Here is a 24,265-nt window from a genome sequence, read left to right on the forward strand (position 1 = left end):
GATAACTGTTTGCGTTCCTCACGGCTAGGGTATCGCTTCTGCCGCCAGAATGCTAAAACCTCCGACATCACTAGGTCAGCCTGCTGCAATGCACCAATATCAGCAGACTGATGGTGAGGCAGGGCCATGACGGCAGCCTGACAGGCATCAGGGCCTCGAGCTTGTAGAGCGTGCTTCAAGGGTTGTGGGAGTGGTGTACCGGAGACTATCGTTTCAAGGTCTACCACGCATGGTGGATGAAGACGAGACAAAGCATCTGCGTTTGCGTTACTCTTGCCGGGGCGGTAACGTATCTCGAAATCGAAGACTGCAAGTTGGGCTGCCCAACGTTGCTCCAGGGCACCAAGTTTAGCCGAGGACAAATGGCTGAGAGGGTTGTTGTCTGTGAAGACAATGCATTTGTGGCCCAACAAATATTCACGGAATTTCTCCGTCATAGCCCATTTTAGCCCCAGAAACTCTAGCTTCATGGAACTATAATTGGCTGGGTTGCGCTCCGTCGGTCTCAAACCTCGGCTTGCAAACGCTATGGGCCTAACTTTCCCTTCCTGCTCTTGGGAGAGTACAGCGCCCAAGCCCCCATGACTTGCATCCACCTCCAGAATAAAGGGTAAGGAGAAGTCGGCATACGCCAGCACAGGAGCGGTAGTGAGCTTGGACTTTAAGGCCTCAAAACCCTGCTGATGTGCCACCGTCCATTTTTCTGAAACCCGATGCTCGGAGCGCTTGGACTTTGATCCCCCTAGCTCTGCCACAAGGCGATGTAGAGGGGCAGCCAACTTGGCGAAACCCTCCACAAAGCGACGATAATAGCTAGCGAATCCAAGAAAGGACCGCAGCTCCAAGATGGTAGTGGGAGGTTGCCAGTTGGCCACCACCGACACTTTGCTTGGGTCAGTGGAAACGCCATGGGCAGAAATGACATGCCCTAAGTACCGCACCTCTTGCTGGAAAAATGCACATTTTGACAGCTTTGCCTTCAGGCCCTCTTGTTGTAACCGCTGCAGCACCACCTCCAGCCGCTCTAAGTGTTGGTGGAAAGTGGAAGAGAAGACCACAATGTCGTCCAGATATAAAAGCAAGGACTGACATTGTTGGTCTCCAAAAATCCTTTGCATGAGCCGCTGGAAGGTGCTAGGCGCATTGCATAGCCCAAAGGGCATGCGATTCCACTCGAAAAGACCGAAGGGAGTGCAAAAGGCGGTCTTAGGTCGGTCGACATCAGCAACCGGAACCTGATTATACCCGCTGGCTAAATCCATGGTGGAGAACCAGCGGGCTCCTGTCAGCGCATCCAATGACTCCTCAATACGGGGAAGGGGAAACGCGTCCTTCCTGGTTTTGCTGTTAAGTAGCCGGTAGTCCACGCACAAGCGCAGACTCCCATCCTTCTTCTTAACCAGCACGATAGGTGATGCGAAAGGACTGCTGCTTTCCCTAATGACCTGGGCACTAAGCAGCTGGTTGATATGCTCTTTGACCACCTCATATTCCGATGGTGGAATCCGCCTATAGCGCTGGCGTATGGGAGTGTCGTCCAACAAAGGAATTTCATGAGCAATCAAGTCCGTGCATCCCAAGTCACCATCATGCGCAGAAAAGACAGAAGAATATTTCAAAAGAAGAGCTTGTGCTTCCTTCTGCTCCTCACCTGACAAAACAGACAGATCAACCCCGCCTATCTGGGCCGACAGCGTAGGGAGCACAACCTGGGATGCCATGGTAGCCACATGAGATGGGACCTCGTTAACCCCAGAGGGCAAACTCACCACACGGACCTCACTCAACACACCTACTACTGTTCGTGGGTAAAGCAGGACATCAGAAGAACCCACATTCACAATAGAGATGTAAGCAGTACCCCTCTCGACTTGAACCAGCGCTGGAGAGGCTAGCAGTCCAGCAGGAAGGCCCCGTTCCAAAGGTTCAAAGAGCACAGTGGTGCCAGAGTACTGTGCAGAACATGTGGCAGAAACGAATTTCATGGTGCCGCCAGGGATGCGGCAAGCCTTCTTGCCACGCACCTTGACCTTACCACCAGCTTCCAAAGGAGGGTCCAAAGTCACCTGATGGCATTTCTGCAATGCCTGCACCACAGATTTTGGTGCGCCAGTAACTGTCGACAGATCAAACAGGGCAAGACCATGTTGCCCAAAGAGCATACTGTAACATCTTCGTAGGATGTTCATCCCCAAAATTCCAGGGGCCTGAGGAGATGCCTCCCCCGGAGGGTCCTTAACCACCAGTACCCCACATCTGGGCAACGACCGGTCACAGAGCTCAACTTCAAGCTCCAAATAGCCAAGATAGGGAATAGGCAAACCATTGGCTGCTCGAAGCTGCAGCCAATGGCAGGAGCGAAGCTTCTCTTGGCCCCAAGCCTCAAAGTGCTGACGGAAAAAGGTCTCTGTGACAGTGGACACCATAGACCCAGTGTCCACTAAGCAAGGAACCATTACTCCCCCCATGACTACGTCCACATGTGGACAAGTAGAAACTAACTCTGCATCATCACCGTCCCCTAAATTAACTGGTGAGCCAGTGGTTGCCCCCCCCGAACTTTGGCTCCGCAGTTCGGCGGGTATTAGTTTCCCGGATGCTGAGCTGGCTCGCGTTGCAAGCCTGGCCGAGGGAAAGCTGAAGTTCGAGGACGGGGAGGGCCACGCACCTCCTCACACTCCCTTGCAAAATGGCCAGGTTGCTGGCACCGCCTACAGATAATAGGACCACGGTAAGGGGGATGGGTACGCTGCTGACTAGGCTGCAGCTGGGCAATGGTTTCAGTGAGTCGGTTCAACTGCTCCTGTTGGAGCTTCAACATCTCTCTCACCTCATGCAGCTCAGAAGGCTGGGTTGAACTAGCCACCGGAGGGGTACCCTGAACACCGTACTGTAAACCCAGCACTGAAGGAACTGAGTGGCTCCGGCCCCGCGCACCTCCTGGCAACCCCTCCCGCTCCCACCTAATGGCTTCTGCCCTTACTTCAATCAGAGAGACGACAGGCTGCCTGCGTATAAGTTGTTTTAATTGTCGGCGGAGGGAACCGTCAATAACGTTTTCGACAAACTGATCACGCAACAGAACGTCTGCATTTGACATCTCACTCGGAGCACGTTGTTTCACCGAGGCCATCAAACTCATCAGCGCGAGGGAGAACTCCTGAAGTGACTCCCCTTCTTGTTGCCGTCTCGAAAAAAACGCTTCCTGTAAGGCAACGTAGGAATCCGAAGAGCCATACAACTCTCGCAGAACAGCAATAATTCTAGCTGGATCACTTCTTTCCGCGCTAGAACGATATTTTATCTCTTCGCGTGCCTCTCCCTCTAAATGGTCAAAAAGGAAGAACGCCTGATCAGAAGTGGACAGGTGGCGAACCCTCATGCAAGCCTGAACTTCTTCAATCCAATCTTCTAGCCCCAGGCCTGACCTACCCCTAAACACTGGACATTTCCTATCTCGGGGAACCAAGATCAGCCTCTCTGTTACAGGAGCGCTAGTAGTGGACGGGGCTGGGGGAGGATTGGCGGGAATGGGAGTTGCGGCACTAGGACCAGGCATGGCCGCAGCCTGCTCCTGCCGCAATCCGTCATTCTCCGCCCTCAACTGTGCCACTAGGTCCCTCAATTCTCGCAGCTCTTCCTCCATTACTTTACTGTTACCAACAAACCACGGACGCTAATGTTACTGCTATAAACAGGAAAACCCACTGCTGCTTCGCCTCAAAACTCAATACACTCACCACCTGCAACTGTTTGATGATCAGGAAATCCAAAAGATAAAAGACAAAACCTACAAACACACGTCTCTGCCCTCACTGAGTTGATCCTGCCGACAACGCCAAGTTGTGGCGATACGAGGGAGAACTCTGCTTCTTACTCAAAAATCCAAATTGATTAACATGGAATGAGGACCGACAACGCCACCCTGGGAATTTCACCCAGGGAGTTCTAAATAGTGATAACGAAGGCACACAGGGACGTTACACTAAGTGAGGGCAAGAGACGCGGTTCACAAGTTTCACAATCAATTAATTTATTTAACAAACATAGTACTCATTAAAATACAATTCAAATAAACTAACTTGCTAATCCTTCTTAAGCAACTGAGGCCAAGCGGGGGTATGGGGTATCAGGGGGAAAAAGGGAATCCAAAAAATGAACACCCCACTCGTACGTGACACACAAGAAAAATGGTGAAGTGCAATAATAAGAAAACCTACACCCAGGATCACAGCACACAAAATCACAGCACACAGAGGGGAAACCGACACCCGGGACACCACCACCACCACCACCGCTGGCTCTCAGTAACTAGAGGGGAAGGAGAAAGAAGCACAATTAGTCACTTGTAAAACACACAATCAAACTACACAATACAAAATAGATAAAATATAGGCATCAAAATAAAGCAACCAAAGAAATAAAGATATAACTGCACAACCTAAGACTAGAACTCCACAGAAATCAGACAAAAAGAATTGTTCAATTAATTAATATTCAATTAACAAACTTTTTACTTTAAAAGAACCAAAACAAAAAGAGCAAAGAAAATAGAAAACAAACAAAAGTCTCTGGCCAGAGCTATTTAGTTGTGGCGATACGAGGGAGAACTCTGCTTCTTACTCAAAAATCCAAATTGATTAACATGGAATGAGGACCGACAACGCCACCCTGGGAATTTCACCCAGGGAGTTCTAAATAGTGATAACGAAGGCACACAGGGACGTTACACTAAGTGAGGGCAAGAGACGCGGTTCACAAGTTTCACAATCAATTAATTTATTTAACAAACATAGTACTCATTAAAATACAATTCAAATAAACTAACTTGCTAATCCTTCTTAAGCAACTGAGGCCAAGCGGGGGTATGGGGTATCAGGGGGAAAAAGGGGATCCAAAAAATGAACACCCCACTCGTACGTGACACACAAGAAAAATGGTGAAGTGCAATAATAAGAAAACCTACACCCAGGATCACAGCACACAAAATCACAGCACACAGAGGGGAAACCGACACCCGGGACACCACCACCACCACCACCGCTGGCTCTCAGTAACTAGAGGGGAAGGAGAAAGAAGCACAATTAGTCACTTGTAAAACACACAATCAAACTACACAATAATACAAAATAGATAAAATATAGGCATCAAAATAAAGCAACCAAAGAAATAAAGATATAACTGCACAACCTAAGACTAGAACTCCACAGAAATCAGACAAAAAGAATTGTTCAATTAATTAATATTCAATTAACAAACTTTTTACTTTAAAAGAACCAAAACAAAAAGAGCAAAGAAAATAGAAAACAAACAAAAGTCTCTGGCCAGAGCTATTTAATTAACAATTTAACATTAGCTATCTCATGATGAGGAAAAGTAAGGAAAATCAACCAATAAATTCAAAATAAAGAAAAATACAAGGAGACAATTAAGATTGTTTGACCCCGCTAAACCCCCCACACACATACACTCATACGCTCACCCACACAGCCAGAAACCAGGTATAACCATTCAAACTGTCCTAGTCCACACATCCACACCCAGCGCACACGGCCGATAAGACCGGCGCCACTAACGCTGGTTATGGAGAGAGAAACCGGTCCCCGGAAACCCAGGGGCCGAGCCGCTACTAGCGAGAGACAGTCAGCAGCGCAGGTGGCAGCAAAGCGGCATGCAGCAGCAAAGGGAGGCAGAAGCGTCAAGCGCAGCCAGCGACCATCCGTTACAGTGTGGAAAGCAATTGCTTGCAGGAGGCAGTTAAACAGAACAGGTAGCAGCGAAGCGGCATGCAGCAGCCAAAGGGGGCAGGAGCCTCAAGCACAGCCAGCGACAGTCCGCCGCAGCGCGGCCAAACCGGAGGATCCCGGGCAAAGCAGCCGCCACACACACAGAAAAGGTTCGGCGAAGCAGCAGTGTTCCTGTACTTAACTTAAAGCGTCCGGAGAGTTCAGCCGGTCCCGACCAGCGAGCGTCCACCAGAAGGGAAGAGCGAGGAGGGTCTGCTCAGAGGAGCAACAAGCAGAGCCTCTACTATTTGGCTGGTGATGCGTTCAGGGTCTGCTAAGAAAATGAACAAAGATCCAATTTAACTCCTAGGCTAACAGGTTATGGCCAGAGCAGTACCTACAGTGTTTATGCCTATGTGTTAAGTCATCCATACCAACTGCAGCAGGACAGCAAACACCTTGACCAAAAGGGTCCACCGCGACGGGAGCGGAGAAGGTAACGTGCGGCCAGGAAGCGGGCGGGCCTTCGAGCCAGGAAGTGAGAGACCGAGGGAGGGGCACAGCCTCCTTTTATCCCTTCGCCCCATGCACTGATTGGTCAACGAGCCGGATAGGGTGCCAGGTAGCAGGTCCACCTGTCTTCTACAGTGGTGGCATACCATACTACTACAGATGGATGGATAGATAGATAGATAGATAGATAGATAGATAGATAGATAGATAGATAGATAGATAGATAGATAGATAGATAGATAGATAGATAGATAGATGGATGGATGGATGGATGGATGGATGGATGGATGGATAGATAGATAGATAGATAGATAGATAGATAGATAGATAGATAGACAGACAGACAGACAGACAGACAGACAGACAGACAGATAGATAGATAGATAGATAGATAGATGGATAGATGGATAGATTATCTCCTAGATTTCTCCCTGAGGAGAGCTTGTGTGTCAGCCAATCAGATTCATCACAGCTCAGTTTCCAGTTTTTTACCACAAAACTTTTCATCATCATCATTCAGTGTTTAATCCTGATTATGAAAAGCATACTATAACATACTAACACAGAACACAGGATTCATTATTCTGGCATTAATATGACATCAGCTTGATTCATTAAAACCTGAAAAGAATTAATATGATCAAGCATAAAACATTATTACTGTATGTATTAAAGGCTCTTAATTTGAAGGCGCATTTTAGGGAAGTGACGCAATCACCCCCAGTAGAGCAGTGAGCCGCACAGCCAGAAGTTGAGTTACAGACTTTTTTTCTCCTTTTCTCCTTTTTTGCACCTTGATACACCTGTGGGGACTTTTAGTATATTCCGCCTGAAACTACGGTTGTTTTATGTTGGAGAGTGTTTTTATTGTCCACTCCGAGTGTTAAGTGGATGCATAAAGTGAGTATCGTCCCTACAGTATATTGTGTTTATTGCGGAGCACCTAGCTAACTCTCGTGTGTGTCGCCGCCAATTGGTAACGGAGGTCCGTTGTCTAACATTGTTTATGAATATAATGTGAATGCTGATGTCTGGGAGTGTTTTGAATGGTCAGTGAGCTAACAGTCTGTAGTTTGGGTCGTTAATTACTCAGCTGCGAGGGGCTGGCATGTGCGCCATGTGCTATTGTTTATTTATACCCGGTTTGGCCAGTAGATGGAGCTATGACCCAGCTAACATATTAGAGTGGTTAATATGCATTTCTGTTGGTTTATTTATGCCATTATTATTTTGCACATGTAAAGGAAAGACGCGTATATTTTTCTGTTTGTGTAAACAGCTTTATTATTATGGAGATTATGGTGACAGTGTGGTTTATTATTATTATTTCAGAAACTGACAACACTGAGTGTTTGCAATAAATCACCAGTCACCTGACCTGCTGGCAAAGAAGTCATATCTTGTAATCATTCCTGTGTCCTGACCGACACTGCATCTTGTCTGCTGTATAACCCAAAACGAGCTAGCCTGAATCCTTACCTCACAAACACTGTATTTATTCTATGATAGATAATTGATTATCATCATAATGTAAAAATAACATCAATGTAAGTTTCTCACATTAAGTAAACATTCTCATACCAGCATTTGTTCATATGAAAGTAGAAAGTATATTGAAGTTAAATATCCATGTATCTGTGATCGCTGTAATAACTGTGATAATAGAGCTTCTGGAAGTACTAATAATGATCAATTCAATAAGAATAAAAAAGAGGTGGGTCTTCTTATTCTCTGGTCCTAATTAAAGACACTTTAATGTGTATTAGTGGCAGGTCTCGTTGTCTCGTTAACTCATGAACTTACAGTCAAGTACAGATGTGAGGATGCAGAGCTGCAGTCACGGGAGGTTGCTGTTATTCAGCTGCCCACCAGGGGGCGCTGTCAGTCTCCTCTGCTTTAACGACTTACTGGGCACAATCAGTCAATCAGTCAATCAATCAATTATTCAGTCAGTCAAAGTGTTTGTATTATTAGTGTTTTCTGATCAGTTTGTATTTATTGTTTCATCTGTAAGTTTAATGTTTGTTGGTTTTGCCTCAGTTGGAGACATCCTGTGTTTTTATCAGTTTTATATTTAATATTCTGTTCTCTGAATATTGATCATGAATCAATAAGTCATCAATCAAGTGTGTAGTGTTTAGTTTTACTGTTAAACAAGAATAAAATGTATTAATATTAGTTGCAGTAGCAGCGTTTCACCAGCAGATGGAGACAGAGACTGTGAGTGAATAAAATATATTAATATTAGTTGCAGTAGCAGCATTTCACCAGCAGATGGAGGCAGAGACTGTAAGTGAATAAAATATATTAATATTAGTTGCAGTAGCAGCATTTCACCAGCAGATGGAGGCAGAGACTGTAAGTGAATAAAATGTATTAACATTAGTTGCAGTAGCAGCATTTCACCAGCAGATGGAGACTGAGTGAATTAAATGTATTATTAGTTGCAGTAGCAGCATTTCACCAGCAGATGGAGACTGAGTGAATTAAATGTATTATTAGTTGCAGTAGCAGCATTTCACCAGCAGATGGAGGCAGAGACTGTGAATGAATAAAATGTATTAATATCAGTTGCAGTAGCAGCATTTCACCAGCAGATGGAGGCAGAGACTGTAAGTGAATAAAATGTATTAACATTAGTTGCAGTAGCAGCATTTCACCAACAGATGGAGACAGAGACTGTGAGTAAATAAAATGTATTAACATTAGTTGCAGTAGCAGCATTTCACCAGCAGATGGAGATAGAGACTGTGAGTGAATATAATGTATTAATATTAGTTGCAGTAGCAGCATTTCACCAGCAGATGGAGACAGAGACCGTCAGTGGATAAAATGTATTAATATTAGTTGCAGTAGCAGCATTTCACCAGCAGATGGAGACAGAGACTGAGTGGATAAAATGTATTATTAGTTGCAGTAGCAGCATTTCACCAGCAGATGGAGACAGAGACTGTAGTCTGATGTCTTAATAACATTAGACCATATTATTAATTAAAATTAATTCAGGATCATTGAGCTGACATCTTTTTATAGAATATTATAATTTTCACCTCAGCAGGACAGAAACAAAAAATAAATGATTATTATCATATTATTATTATTATTATTATTATTATTATTATTATTATATGAATGTTATTAATATGACCACAATATATTATGTAACAATTCATTGTTTATTCAGAGAATTGTATTCTGTTCATGGTGAAAAAAAAACCTCTGAAGCAGCAGGAAAAACTGGAATTACTTTACTATTTACAAACTTATAGTCTAATTATCATATTAATAAGAAATGAAGGAATAATCAGTTCTAATAATTAATTTGGGGCACCACCTGGAAACCGGGAACAATAACCAAACTTAAATTAGCCTCAATCAAAAAAAACAATGTGAAAAGTGAAGACTGACTATTTTGATCATAATAACATATACACAATAATCACAAAACACTTCTCTTTAAATCTAAAAACTATTTATTAACAAACTATCAATTAACAAGTTAACCAATGTTCAGTTCAGGAGCGTGGGGGTTCAAGATGGAGGACTACACAAAGGAGTCTCGTCACACAAGAACAGGCTCGTTTCCTCTGGATAAAAATGGAAACAGGCGTACTACCTTTATCAGTCAGCTGCTTCGGCAGAGGGACAGTAGTCTCTCCTGGTGTGTTTAACGCTTCTGTAAACTCGCTTGTCGTCGGCAGGTTGAAGCGACGTCAGGCTCCTCACAGCCAATGAGGGATGAGAATCCAAAGGGAATTATGGGATCCTGAGTTCAGCTTGATTTGAGCCCAGACCAGTGCAGGCCGGGGGGAAGGGGCGCTGCCTGCCCCCCCTTGATGGGTTTCCTTTGTTGACGGTTCAGGTCACTCAAATGAATTGTCTTTTACAAGCTTCTCTCTCTCAGCAGGCAAAGAAAACCATGGGCTCAGTTTCCACAGTAAAGGCCCCAACACAGGTGAACAGGTGAGCAGGTGGTCAGGTGTCATTCAGTCACATGTTGAACATTTTCTTTCACAGCTGTGTGTGTGTGTGTGTGTAATGATTCCTCCTGTTCATACTGAGCATTAGATCCTTCATCATGTTTACAGGAAGTGATGGAGGACTAAACCCACAGTCCTCCTTCTGTGGAAACATGGATTTAAAAGTTGATGTGAAGCTAATATGAAGCTTCAGAGTCTGAATGAGTCAAATCTTCATCTTCTATGTTTCAGCGTTACAGTGTTTTTAGTATCAAAGTCTTTTTGTTACTATACTTCCACCACAGAGAAACAGGAAACACTAAGAGGGAATCTGATGCTAAAAACACTGTAAATGTGTCAGATATCACTGATATGACTAACTCACACTGATGAAGCTCAATAGAAGCTGATCAGAGACTTTAAATGACTGAATACATCCTCCATCACTGAACACTTTATATACTCAGTATGAACAGGAGGAATGACAACAGAGAGACTCATATGGGAGCACTGGGAGCACTGGGAACACTGGGAGCACTGGGAACTGAACGTTAATGATCAGTGAGCGTTGATGATGATGAAGATGAAGACTCTGCAGAGGTCAGAGGTCGCCTCATTGAAGCTGTGATGAACCAGCAGGACGCTGCTCCAGGTGATTGGCTGCTGACTGAGCAGGAAGTGAAGATAACGAGTCGGGACTTTCCACAGACGTTGCTGCTGCGTTCAGGAGCTGCAGGAAATCTGAGCGTCTTCACGTGAACTGAGTTCCAGCTGATGGTCAGAGTCAGAGGAGAAGAATGGAAACTCCCACTGTCACACAGACGCCTGAAGGCATCATGTGGTCAGACTGGTTTGATGGTGAAAACAAAGAGTCCCAGTTCACCAAACTGGACTCAGACTGAAGAGACGACAGAGAAGAAGAAACATGATGTTTGATTGTTTCTGTTTCATGTTCAAACCAAACTGTCACCAACACATGAACCAGTTATTCTACCACCATGACACAGGAAATGAAACCCATAAAAATACAATTACTGTTTTTATAAGTCATTATTTATTTTATCTACATTTTAATCTACGACTAAAATATTTCCTTCAGCAGCTTTAATGATGTAAAACTTTATAAAGAGACATTTACTGTAGTACAGTTAGAGGTACTAGTACTTTACTGTAGTACAGTTAGAGGTACTAGTACTTTACTGTAGTACAGTTTGAGGTACTAGTACTTTACTGTAGTATTTCCATGTGATGCTACTTTCTACATTTATTTAACAGCTTTAGTTACTTTTCAGATGCAGATTTGGCACAATGGATAATATAACAAGCTTTTAAAATACAACACATTGTTAAAGATGAAACCAGTCAGCAACAGCTCCACCAAATACTGATTTTTCCCTCTAAACTTCTCACATGCTTTCATTTCAATAAATGTTCAAATGATCCAATATTTCAGCAAAAATCAAAGATTAGAGAAAATTAATTAATCCTTTTCTGTTGCAGACAAGGAGAGCTGAGATAAAAGTGGCTGTGGCAATGGTGCAGCATAACGTTCCCTTTGCCGTGTCTGACCATTTCAGCCCGTTGTTGAGAGAATGCTTCAGAGATTCCACCACTGCACAGAATTTCAAATGTGCCAGCACAAAAACAGTGTGCATAATAAATGAAGCAGTGGCACCTTACTATAGGAATGACTTGGTAATGAAGATGAGAGACAATCTGTTCACCTTGATCACTGATGGGTCAAATGATACAGGTATTATTTGACAGCTACTGTATATATTTTTGTTTTCCACTATGTTTTCAAACACCTCCCAACCAGACATATGTTTATTAGATTATTCAAAGCAAAATTGGAATACAAAATATAAAACTTCACATAGGAGCTGTGCAATATCTGCTAATAAACCTGAGGGATGCTGGCTACAGAGTTAAGTCATTTGGAGTGAGTTTATGACTGAACAGTGCACACTGATGATCACCTGATGCTATTACGTGTAACGACTTTTTTCAGGCAGCATTATCACCCTTTAAACAGTAAATTTTCAATTGGAAATATCATATAATTTTACAGTTATGATTTGCTAACTGGTTACTTGTGTATACTTCCCCACCCCTATTTCCCAAACTTTCAAGCACCCATTTCTTCACAAAGCATTTCAGTGGTATGTAATTAATGTAAAACATGTATCTTATCATTGCAGGGCATGAAAAGATGAACCCACTCACTGTGTGAATGTTTGACAGTGGAAAAGTTGTCCATAGATTCTTAGATATGTGCACCACAAGTGGGCGCAGCTGTGGCACAGCTGAAGTAATCTTCCAAAAAGTGAACGATGTCTTGCAAAAAGACGCCATACCTTGGGGAAATTGTGTCAGTCTGTCAACTGACAATGCACCTGTGAATACAGGAGTAAGGAATTCCATAGCTTCCCGCATTATGAATGAAAATCCCAGTTTGTATGTCCATGGGTGCCCCTGCCATGTCATTCACAATACCGCTAAACGTGCTGGGCAGAGGTTTATTGAAGTAAGTTTGAGATCATGCTTTCAATGATCTGTTTAGCCTAATAGTTTATTATGCTGTGGTGTAATGAATCCAACTAAAATGTAATGTGATTATAAGACGTCATGCATTGCAGGTGGCTGGATTCGATCCAGAGGATCTGACTGTCGATGTTGGATTCTGGTTTAAGGGTAGCACCAACCGCAAGGGTTATCTGTCAGGTTTGTGATTAACCAGCACAAGTGAAGTAAAAATGAAATGCAGAATACTTTTATTAGACTGAAAGTTAAGATGTTACATTCTTGTCACAGAATGTTGTGAGTTGCATGGAAGTGAGTACATGGAAATCCTTCAACACATTCGATGGCTGAGCCTGGAGAAGTGTTTGACTCGCATTCTGCAGCAGTATGAGCCACTCACCAGCTACTTCAAGTCATCAAGTAGGCTTCATGTTTAATTGACACAAATATAAGATTTTTACAAGAGACTGAGACTGAAATGTAAATATCTGCACAGCCAGTGTTTTTTTTAATGCACAGATGAAAAACATCCAAGTGTCAGAAGGCTGCATTCTCTGACCCACTAACAGAGGTGTACCTCCTCTTCTATCAGCCAACATTGCCAGTCTTCTCCACCTTAAACCTCCTCCTCCAGAGACAGAAGTCCTCAATCTTTCTTTTACATGAGGTAAAATTGGAAATGGAATTTATTTATTTAAAACAGTTTCCATCTTTAGTGCATGCAGTGAGTTGATGCCAACCTCACAAAATCAACACAACAACAAGTAGAGAGAGCAAAAACTGTACAGTAACCAAGACAGACGACAACGTTTTATGTAAAGTTTTAAAGTGTAGGAGTTCTAAAGTGTTTGAATGCTAAAAGTGCGTAGGTGCCACAGTATTAAAGTGCTAGTGTCATTGCATGTTGCTCATATTAAAGAACAGATTTTATTGCACATTGCCCTATTGCACTTGTTTGTATAGTGCTAGATGGATTACACAATGCTCTATTGCACTTATTTGACACACAGATGTGTGTGTGGGGGTTTTATTGCACTAGTTGAGCTATGCTGCTGCCAATGCCTCTTTCTTTGAATATAATTTGATAATCTTTTTTAAATAACATTGCAGATGACAAAGTCCATCCGCAAGTTGTGCGCCAAGTTTCTCCAGCCAAGAGCACTGCAGAGCCTAGGTGTACATGAAATCCAGTACAAAGACCCATCAAACCAACTGCCAGGTGGAACTTCTGTTTCTTAAACGGATACACATACAGTGTCTACTGCTCATTTAGGCTCACAGGTTAAAAGTTAAAGTGATATTCAGGCTCTAAAATGGAATAAATTATGTCTTTTCAAGTTAACTTTGCATGCCAGATGCTAGAAAACTATTATTGTGAATTTACCTTTTCTTATGGTTGAAGTGTTTAATTCACTTCATCTCCCTGATAGGAGAAAGGCTGAGTATTGGCTTTACTACCCGAGCTACGCTCAACAGGCTTCTTGATGCGGGAGATGTTACACCACAGCAAGCAGAGAAGTTCCAGCAGGCAGAACTGGCATTTCTAGTTCGGGCTGTGGAATATGCCATGGAGAAACTACCCCATAGAGAGACTCCCTTAAGACATGCCAGATTAGTTGATGTCCAGCAGAGGACAGAGTGCAGAGTGGAAGATGTCTTATATTTTGTTGAAAGGTAAGGGTTTCACAAATTGAATCGTGATGATAACATCTGAATGACACCTTTTCCCACTGTATCTTAATCAGTTCAGTGCACATTGTGGTGTCCTTTAGGTTTGTTGAACTGCTTCCATACCATGGACCGCAAGAGCATGATGAGCTCAGCGAGGAGTTCCTCGAATATCAACTGCTGGACATCCCTATGCCCCAAGACCCAACCACATTTGACACTGAGGCTTTCTGGGATAATATGTCATCACTGAAGAATAGGGTAAGAAATATTCTGCACCCTTTGACATACATTGACATACACATTCACTTGATGAACTTAATAACTGGAAAGTAATTTAGGAGAGTAATCAGGCCTCCTTGGTTTATGTTTTCAAAGGTGACTGGAATGAGCAGATTAGAGAGGCTGTCTAAGGTTGCCAAACTGGTGATGACACTCCCACACTAAAATGCTGATGCAGAGAGGGTGTTCTCCATGGTAGGGTTAAACAAAACCAAAGTAAGGAACAGTTTGGCTCTGGATGGAACACTCTCTTCCATTATGACTGTAAAAATGGCTGTCATTGAACCACAGTGATTTAAATGGGAGCCCCCTACCTCTGTCATCAAGGCATCAAAATCTGCCACAAACACATACAATGCACAACACCATGCGTAAGCTGAAACACACATGAAATGTGTAAACTAGTTAACTGTATATAAAGTAGTATAAACTAGCTAACTGTATATAAAGTAACTACATCTATTGTATATTTTCTGCACATGTTGAGTTTTATGTTTCATTTCAATCAATCAATCTTTATTTATAAAGCGCCAAATCATGACAAAGTTATCTCAAGGCACTTTACACATAGAGCAGGTTCTAAACCAAACTCTTCAGGTTTTAACTTTAAAGAGACCCAACATTCCCACATGAGCAACAGTGGCAAGAAAAAACTCCCTTTTAACAGGAAGAAACCTCAGGCAGAACCAGACTCAGAAGTGGGCGGCCATCTGCCTCGACCGGTTGGGGTAGAGAGGAGAGAAAGGAAGGATAGAGGAGAGAGAGGAAGGATAGAGAAGAGAAGCACATTGAAAATCAACAATGAAGCGAGAAGGTCCAGGACTGGAATCTGTCATCCGGATGTCTACAGGCCCAGATTACCTGTGAGACCAGAAAGCACAGACAACTTAATTATTGAATGTATTAGTGTGTAGTGTACATGAATGTTAATGGATATAGATGGATGGATAGAGAGAGAGAGGGAGGAGGAGAGAGGAGCTCAGTGCATCATGGGAGTCCCCCGGCAATCTAAGCCTATAGCAGCATAAGTTAAGATCTCTAAGAGCCCTAACTATAAGCTTTATCAAAAAGGAAAGTTTTAAGCCTACTCTTAAATGTAGGGAGGGTGTCTGCCCCCCGGACCAAATGTGGAAGATGGTTCCACAGAAGAGGAGCCTGATAGCTGAAGGCTCTGCCTCCTGTTCTACTTTTAGAGATACTAGGAACCACAAGTAGACCTGCATGCTGGGAGCGCAGTGTTCTAGTAGGTTCATAAGGTTCTATGAGCTGGGAGCACAGTGTTCTAGTAGGTTCATAAGGTACTATCAGTTCTTTAAGATATGATGGAGCCTGACCATTAAGAGCTTTGAAGGTGAGGAGAAGGATTTTAAATTAAATTCTAGATTTTATGGGAAGCCAATGCAGTGAAGCCAAAATGGGAGTAATATGATCTCTCTTTCTAGTTTTTGTCAGAACAGTCCAACCTAGAAGTAACAAATGCATGGACTAGTTTTTCAGCATCATTTTGAGACAGGATATGTCTAATTCTTGCAATATTACACAGATGAAAGAAGGCAGTCCTTGAAATATGTTTTATGTGGGAATTAAAAGACAGATCCTGATCAAATATAACTCCTAGGTTCCTTACAGTGGTGCTGGAGGCCAGAGTAATGCCATCCAGAGTAATTATGTCATTTGATAATGAGTTTCTAAGGTGTTTAGGACCAAGCACAATAACTTCAGTTTTTTCTGAGTTTAGTAACAGGAAGTTATATTTACAGAGATATATTTAAATATTTGATTTTAAACATTTGAAATCATTAAAAATCATCAAACTTCCTCCAGGCTGCTCTGAAATGAAGCAGAAACATGTGGAAGCTGTTTGTCTGAAGAACTCTGACAGTAAACATCTGGACTTTTATATTTAATATTTTACTATCAGATTTAATATTTTTACTTTTATATTTAAAGTGTTAATTGAATCTTTTGTGTTAGACTGGTGCTGTTCAGATATTCAGGTGATGATCAGCTCAGACCAACATTTATTCTCCTCTCAGACTTTTGTTACTGAGTCTGTCTACCTGGACAGTGATGACATCATGGGATCTCTGCTCTGTGATTGGCTGAGCTGTGTGTAAGAGCTCAGCTGCTGCTGACTGTCAGTCAGAGTGTTTCAGAGTCTGTCAGAGTGTTTCAGAGTCAGTCAGAGTGATGATGAAGACGATGATGAAGTTGATGAAGATGTCGGAGCTGCTCCTCATCCTCTCCTGTGTCCTCTGTGTCTCCTTCTGTGCAAAAGGTAAGTGGTTGACTCTTTAAACTCAATTCAACTCTGATACACTGAGAGACAGAGAGAGAGAGAGAGAGAGAGAGAGACAGAGAGAGAGAGAGAGAGAGAGAGAGAAAGACAGAGAGAGAGAGAGAAAGACAGAGAGAGAGAAACCTTTATTTTCCAATAAATAGGACTATATCAACAATACATAATTATCAAATTAAACAAGACGAGAACATTTTTTTTTAAATCTCATAAAAACACAGAGTTAAAAATCAGCTGCTCCTCAACAACAGAGCAGAGAGCTGTATTAAAACACCACTGAGACACAAAACCATCCACATTATTCATGAGTGAATAAAATCTGAAGTCTACTCTGATTCTGGCTTTCACCAACGACTTAAACATTGACAGCAGCTCGTTTCCTGAAACACCGTCTATCTGATTCTTTGGCAGTTTGGCCGATCCCACTACAAAGTCCAACAGCTGCCACTTCTTTGCATTCTCCTTCTTATAACCAGCACCGAGTATAAAAGCAGTCTCACACCAACACTCACCACATTTTTAAAACTGTTTTCAGAGTTTCAAACAGAACTTCAAGTCTTTTACATTCCAGGAAACAGTGAACGATAGTTTCTGGTTCCTGACAGAAAGGACATGTAATGGATACTGTGGGATTGATCTTAGAAACCAAGCAGTTTACAGCCAGCGCCCCCTGCAGGATTCTCCACTGCAGATCACCTGATCTCTTATTTAAAGGCGGTTTATAAAACAGCTTCCACACTGGTTTACAGTGATCTTGCACCTTTAATCTGATTCTCCACACATTATCTGCTCTCCCGTTCAACTTCTTCTTGTTCAAAGCTTGAACACAATATTTATACAGAGCTTTCCCGTTGAACATGTGGAGGTCTGCAGGAGCAGCATTTTTATAGACCAACAATGGTCCCGTTAATCCATTATGGTCTATTGTTAGACCTAGTTCAAGGAAAGGATCCCTTCCATCAGGAGTGTCCACTTCAGAAAAATAGTCCTGTAGCATTTCCTTTTCTGTGTTACTCAGTCTTTTAGTCCAAGTGTCCAAAATGTCTCTGGTGTGGCGATGTGACTTCAGGCCCAACAGAGCAGCTACTGCCTTTATGTTGTTGAGACGTGGACCTGCAGCGTCTACTATACATCTCAGCTTGACTGTCCCAGCTGAAACCAACCGCTAAGTGAGACCAGGTCTACTGCTGTCCTGAATATCCAAGCGGGCCCCGTAGATCAGAGGCTCCTCCAGGAGCCAGAACAGTGAAGCTGCAGGTTCCAGTCTGTTCCATTTAAAAAGAGTCCATGTTCTAAAAAGGCCCTGATAAAAAGGAGTCAAACGTATAAAACCACAGTTCATTAAAAACAAGGATGCATCTAAAACCAGACCTGCGACTCCCCTTAAAATGATGTTCATGACTGGTTTCCTAACCACGTCGTCATTACCTGTGAGGTAACGTTTGAGGAACTGTAATCTAAAAGCTGCTACTCTGCTCCCCAGGTGTACCAACCCCTGCCCCCCCTTCCTTCGGCAGGTAAAGTACACTCTGTGGCACCCAGTGCAAATTATCCCACAAAAAATGAACCATGATGCACTTTTTGTAGCAGCCCAGCAGGGGGCTCCATACATTTTAACTTATGCCATAGGGTTGATGCCACTAGGTTGTTAATAATTAGAACTCTTCCCCTGTACGACATGTGAGGTAACAGCCATTTCCACTTGGCCAGCCTCCCCTCCACCTTCTCCACCACTCCTTCCCAGTTCTTATTGACAGTTTGATCATCTCCTAGATAAACTCCCAGATACTTTAGGCCTCCCCTCCTCCAGCTCAACCCTCCTGACAGCTGAGGAAGACCTGCAGACCAACTCCCAACTGCTAAGGCCTCAATCTTTGCCCAGTTCACTCTTGCAGCTTTTTCCAAAAGTCATCATCATCTTGATTTTGTATGATAACAATAATATCATCAGCATATGCAGATAAATTAAAACATGTGTCACAATCAGATAAAACCAGACCATCAATAAAAAAACGAATATTGTGCAACATTGGTTCAATAGAAAGTGCATAGAGCATACCATGTCCATGTCGGCGTTTACCGCACCGTCCAGCGAAAACGCTGGCCGAAAGGAAAAAATCCCTCTAACCTCCTTTTTACACACCAAACCCAACACCTACACTATATAACACCTACACTATATAACTACCACTATATAACTACACTATATAACACCTACACTATATAACTACACTATATAACACCTACACTATATAACACCTACACTATATAACTACACTATATAACACCAACACTATATAACTACACTATATAACACTACACTATATAACTACACTATATACCACCAACACTATATAACTACACTATATAACACCTACACTATATAACACCTACACTATATAACTACACTATATAACACCTACACTATATAACTACACTATATAACACCTACACTATATAACTACACTATATAACACCTACACTATATAACTACACTATATAACTACACTATATAACACCTACACTATATAACACCTACACTATATAACTACCACTATATAACTACACTATATAACACCTACACTATATAACTACACTATATAACACCTACACTATATAACACCTACACTATATAACTACACTATATAACTACACTATATAACTACACTATATAACACCTACACTATATAACACCTACACTATATAACACCTACACTATATAACTACACTATATAACTACACTATATAACTACACTATATAACACCTACACTATATAACTACACTATATAACTACACTATATAACACCTACACTATATAACACCTACACTATATAACACCTACACTATATAACTACACTATATAACTACACTATATAACTACACTATATAACACCTACACTATATAACTACACTATATAACTACACTATATAACTACACTATATAACACCTACACTATATAACTACACTATATAACACCTACACTATATAACTACACTATATAACACCTACACTATGTAACTACACTATATAACACCTACACTATATAACTACACTATATAACTACACTATATAACACCTACACTATATAACTACACTATATAACTACACTATATAACACCTACACTATATAACTACACTATATAACTACACTATATAACACCTACACTATATAACTACACTATATAACACCTACACTATATAACTACACTATATAACACCTACACTATGTAACTACACTATATAACACCTACACTATATAACTACACTATATAACACCTACACTATATAACTACACTATATAACTACACTATATAACTACACTATATAACTACACTATATAACACCTACACTATATAACTACACTATATAACACCTACACTATATAACTACACTATATAACACCTACACTATGTAACTACACTATATAACACCTACACTATATAACTACACTATATAACACCTACACTATATAACTACACTATATAACACCTACACTATATAACTACACTATATAACACCTACACTATATAACTACACTATATAACACCTACACTATATAACTACACTATATAACTACACTATATAACACCTACACTATATAACTACACTATATAACACCTACACTATATAACTACACTATATAACACCTACACTATATAACTACACTATATAACACCTACACTATATAACTACACTATATAACTACACTATATAACTACACTATATAACACCTACACTATATAACTACACTATATAACACCTACACTATATAACACCTACACTATATAACTACACTATATAACTACACTATATAACACCTACACTATATAACTACACTATATAACACCTACACTATATAACTACACTATATAACTACACTATATAACACCTACACTATATAACTACACTATATAACTACACTATATAACACCTACACTATATAACTACACTATATAACTACACTATATAACTACACTATATAACTACACTATATAACACCTACACTATATAACTACACTATATAACTACACTATATAACTACACTATATAACACCTACACTATATAACTACACTATATAACTACACTATATAACACCTACACTATATAACTACACTATATAACACCTACACTATATAACTACACTATATAACTACACTATATAACTACACTATATAACTACACTATATAACACCTACACTATATAACAACACTATATAACTACACTATATAACACCTACACTATATAACTACACTATATAACACCTACACTATATAACTACACTATATAACACCTACACTATATAACACCTACACTATATAACTACACTATATAACACCTACACTATATAACTACACTATATAACTACACTATATAACACCTACACTATATAACTACACTATATAACACCTACACTATATAACTACACTATATAACACCTACACTATATAACTACACTATATAACTACACTATATAACACCTACACTATATAACTACACTATATAACACCTACACTATATAACTACACTATATAACTACACTATATAACTACACTATATAACACCTACACTATATAACTACACTATATAACACCTACACTATATAACTACACTATATAACTACACTATATAACTACACTATATAACTACACTATATAACTACACTATATAACTACACTATATAACACCTACACTATATAACTACATTATATAACTACACTATATAACTACACTATATAACTACACTATATAACACCTACACTATATAACTACACTATATAACTACACTATATAACACCTACACTATATAACACCTACACTATATAACACCTACACTATATAACACCTACACTATATAACACCTACACTATATAACACCTACACTATATAACACCTACACTATATAACAACTACACTATATAACTACACTATATAACTACACTATATAACACCTACACTATATAACAACTACACTATATAACTACACTATATAACTACACTATATAACTACACTATATAACTACACTATATAACACCTACACTATATAACTACACTATATAACACCTACACTATATAACTACACTATATAACACCTACACTATATAACTACACTATATAACACCTACACTATATAACTACACTATATAACTACACTATATAACACCTACACTATATAACTACCACTATATATAACTACACTATATAACACCTACACTATATAACACCTACACTATATAACTACACTATATAACACCTACACTATATAACTACACTATATAACACCTACACTATATAACTACACTATATAACACCTACACTATATAACACCTACACTATATAACACCTACACTATATAACTACACTATATAACTACACTATATAACACCTACACTATATAACACCTACACTATATAACTACACTATATAACTACACTATATAACACCTACACTAAATAACTACACTATATAACACCTACACTATATAACTACACTATATAACACCTACACTATATAACACCTACACTATATAACTACACTATATAACACCTACACTATATAACACCTACACTATATAACTACACTATATAACTACACTATATAACTACACTATATAACACCTACACTATATAACACCTACACTATATAACTACACTATATAACACCTACACTATATAACACCTACACTATATAACACCTACACTATATAACTACACTATATAACACCTACACTTTATAACACCTACACTATATAACTACACTATATAACACCTACACTATATAACTACACTATATAACACCTACACTATATAACACCTACACTATATAACTACACTATATAACACCTACACTATATAACTACACTATATAACTACACTATATAACACCTACACTATATAACTACACTATATAACACCTACACTATATAACTACACTATATAACACCTACACTATATAACACCTACACTATATAACTACACTATATAACTACACTATATAACTACACTATATAACACCTACACTATATAACACCTACACTATGTAACACCTACACTATATAACTACACTATATAACACCTACACTATGTAACACCTACACTATATAACTACACTATATAACACCTACACTATATAACACCTACACTATATAACACCTACACTATATAACTACACTATATAACACCTACACTATATAACACCTACACTATATAACTACACTATATAACACCTACACTATATAACACCTACACTATATAACACCTACACTATATAACTACACTATATAACTACACTATATAACACCTACACTATATAACTACACTATATAACACCTACACTATATAACACCTACACTATATAACACCTACACTATATAACACCTACACTATATAACTACACTATATAACACCTACACTATATAACACCTACACTATATAACACCTACACTATATAACTACACTATATAACACCTACACTATATAACTACACTATATAACTACACTATATAACTACACTATATAACACCTACACTATATAACTACACTATATAACTACACTATATAACTACACTATATAACACCTACACTATATAACTACACTATATAACACCTACACTATATAACTACACTATATAACACCTACACTATATAACTACACTATATAACACCTACACTATATAACTACACTATATAACACCTACACTATATAACATCTACACTATATAACACCTACACTATATAACACCTACACTATATAACTACACTATATAACGACACTATATAACACCTACACTATATAACTACACTATATAACACCTACACTATATAACTACACTATATAACACCTACACTATATAACTACACTATATAACTACACTATATAACTACACTATATAACTACACTATATAACACCTACACTATATAACTACACTATATAACACCTACACTATATAACTACACTATATAACTACACTATATAACTACACTATATAACTACACTATATAACTACACTATATAACTACACTATATAACACCTACACTATATAACTACACTATATAACACCTACACTATATAACTACACTATATAACTACACTATATAACACCTACACTATATAACTACACTATATAACACCTACACTATATAACTACACTATATAACACCTACACTATATAACTACACTATATAACTACACTATATAACACCTACACTATATAACTACACTATATAACTACACTATATAACTACACTATATAACTACACTATATAACTACACTATATAACACCTACACTATATA

The 24,265-nt window shown here is 39.6% G+C and overlaps 2 protein-coding genes across 2 annotated transcripts in view; both read left to right on the plus strand.

The window, feature by feature from the left end:
* LOC128384127 (H-2 class II histocompatibility antigen, E-S beta chain-like) overlaps nucleotides 1-24,265 on the plus strand; it is a 167,593-nt gene that overhangs the window by 116,804 nt on the left and 26,524 nt on the right. The gene's annotated exons all lie outside the window — the stretch shown is intronic.
* The window catches only part of LOC128384119 (RLA class II histocompatibility antigen, DP alpha-1 chain-like), a 17,893-nt gene continuing 10,442 nt past the window's right edge, over nucleotides 16,815-24,265 (plus strand). Inside the window, exon 1 of the mRNA XM_053343699.1 lies at nucleotides 16,815-16,949. Within this exon, the coding sequence (XP_053199674.1) occupies nucleotides 16,862-16,949 (88 nt within the window). The 5' untranslated portion in view covers nucleotides 16,815-16,861. The remainder of the gene's footprint in view (nucleotides 16,950-24,265) is intronic.

Source organism: Scomber japonicus, chromosome 22, assembly GCF_027409825.1.
Source record: "Scomber japonicus isolate fScoJap1 chromosome 22, fScoJap1.pri, whole genome shotgun sequence".
Classification (NCBI taxonomy): Eukaryota; Metazoa; Chordata; class Actinopteri; order Scombriformes; family Scombridae; genus Scomber; species Scomber japonicus.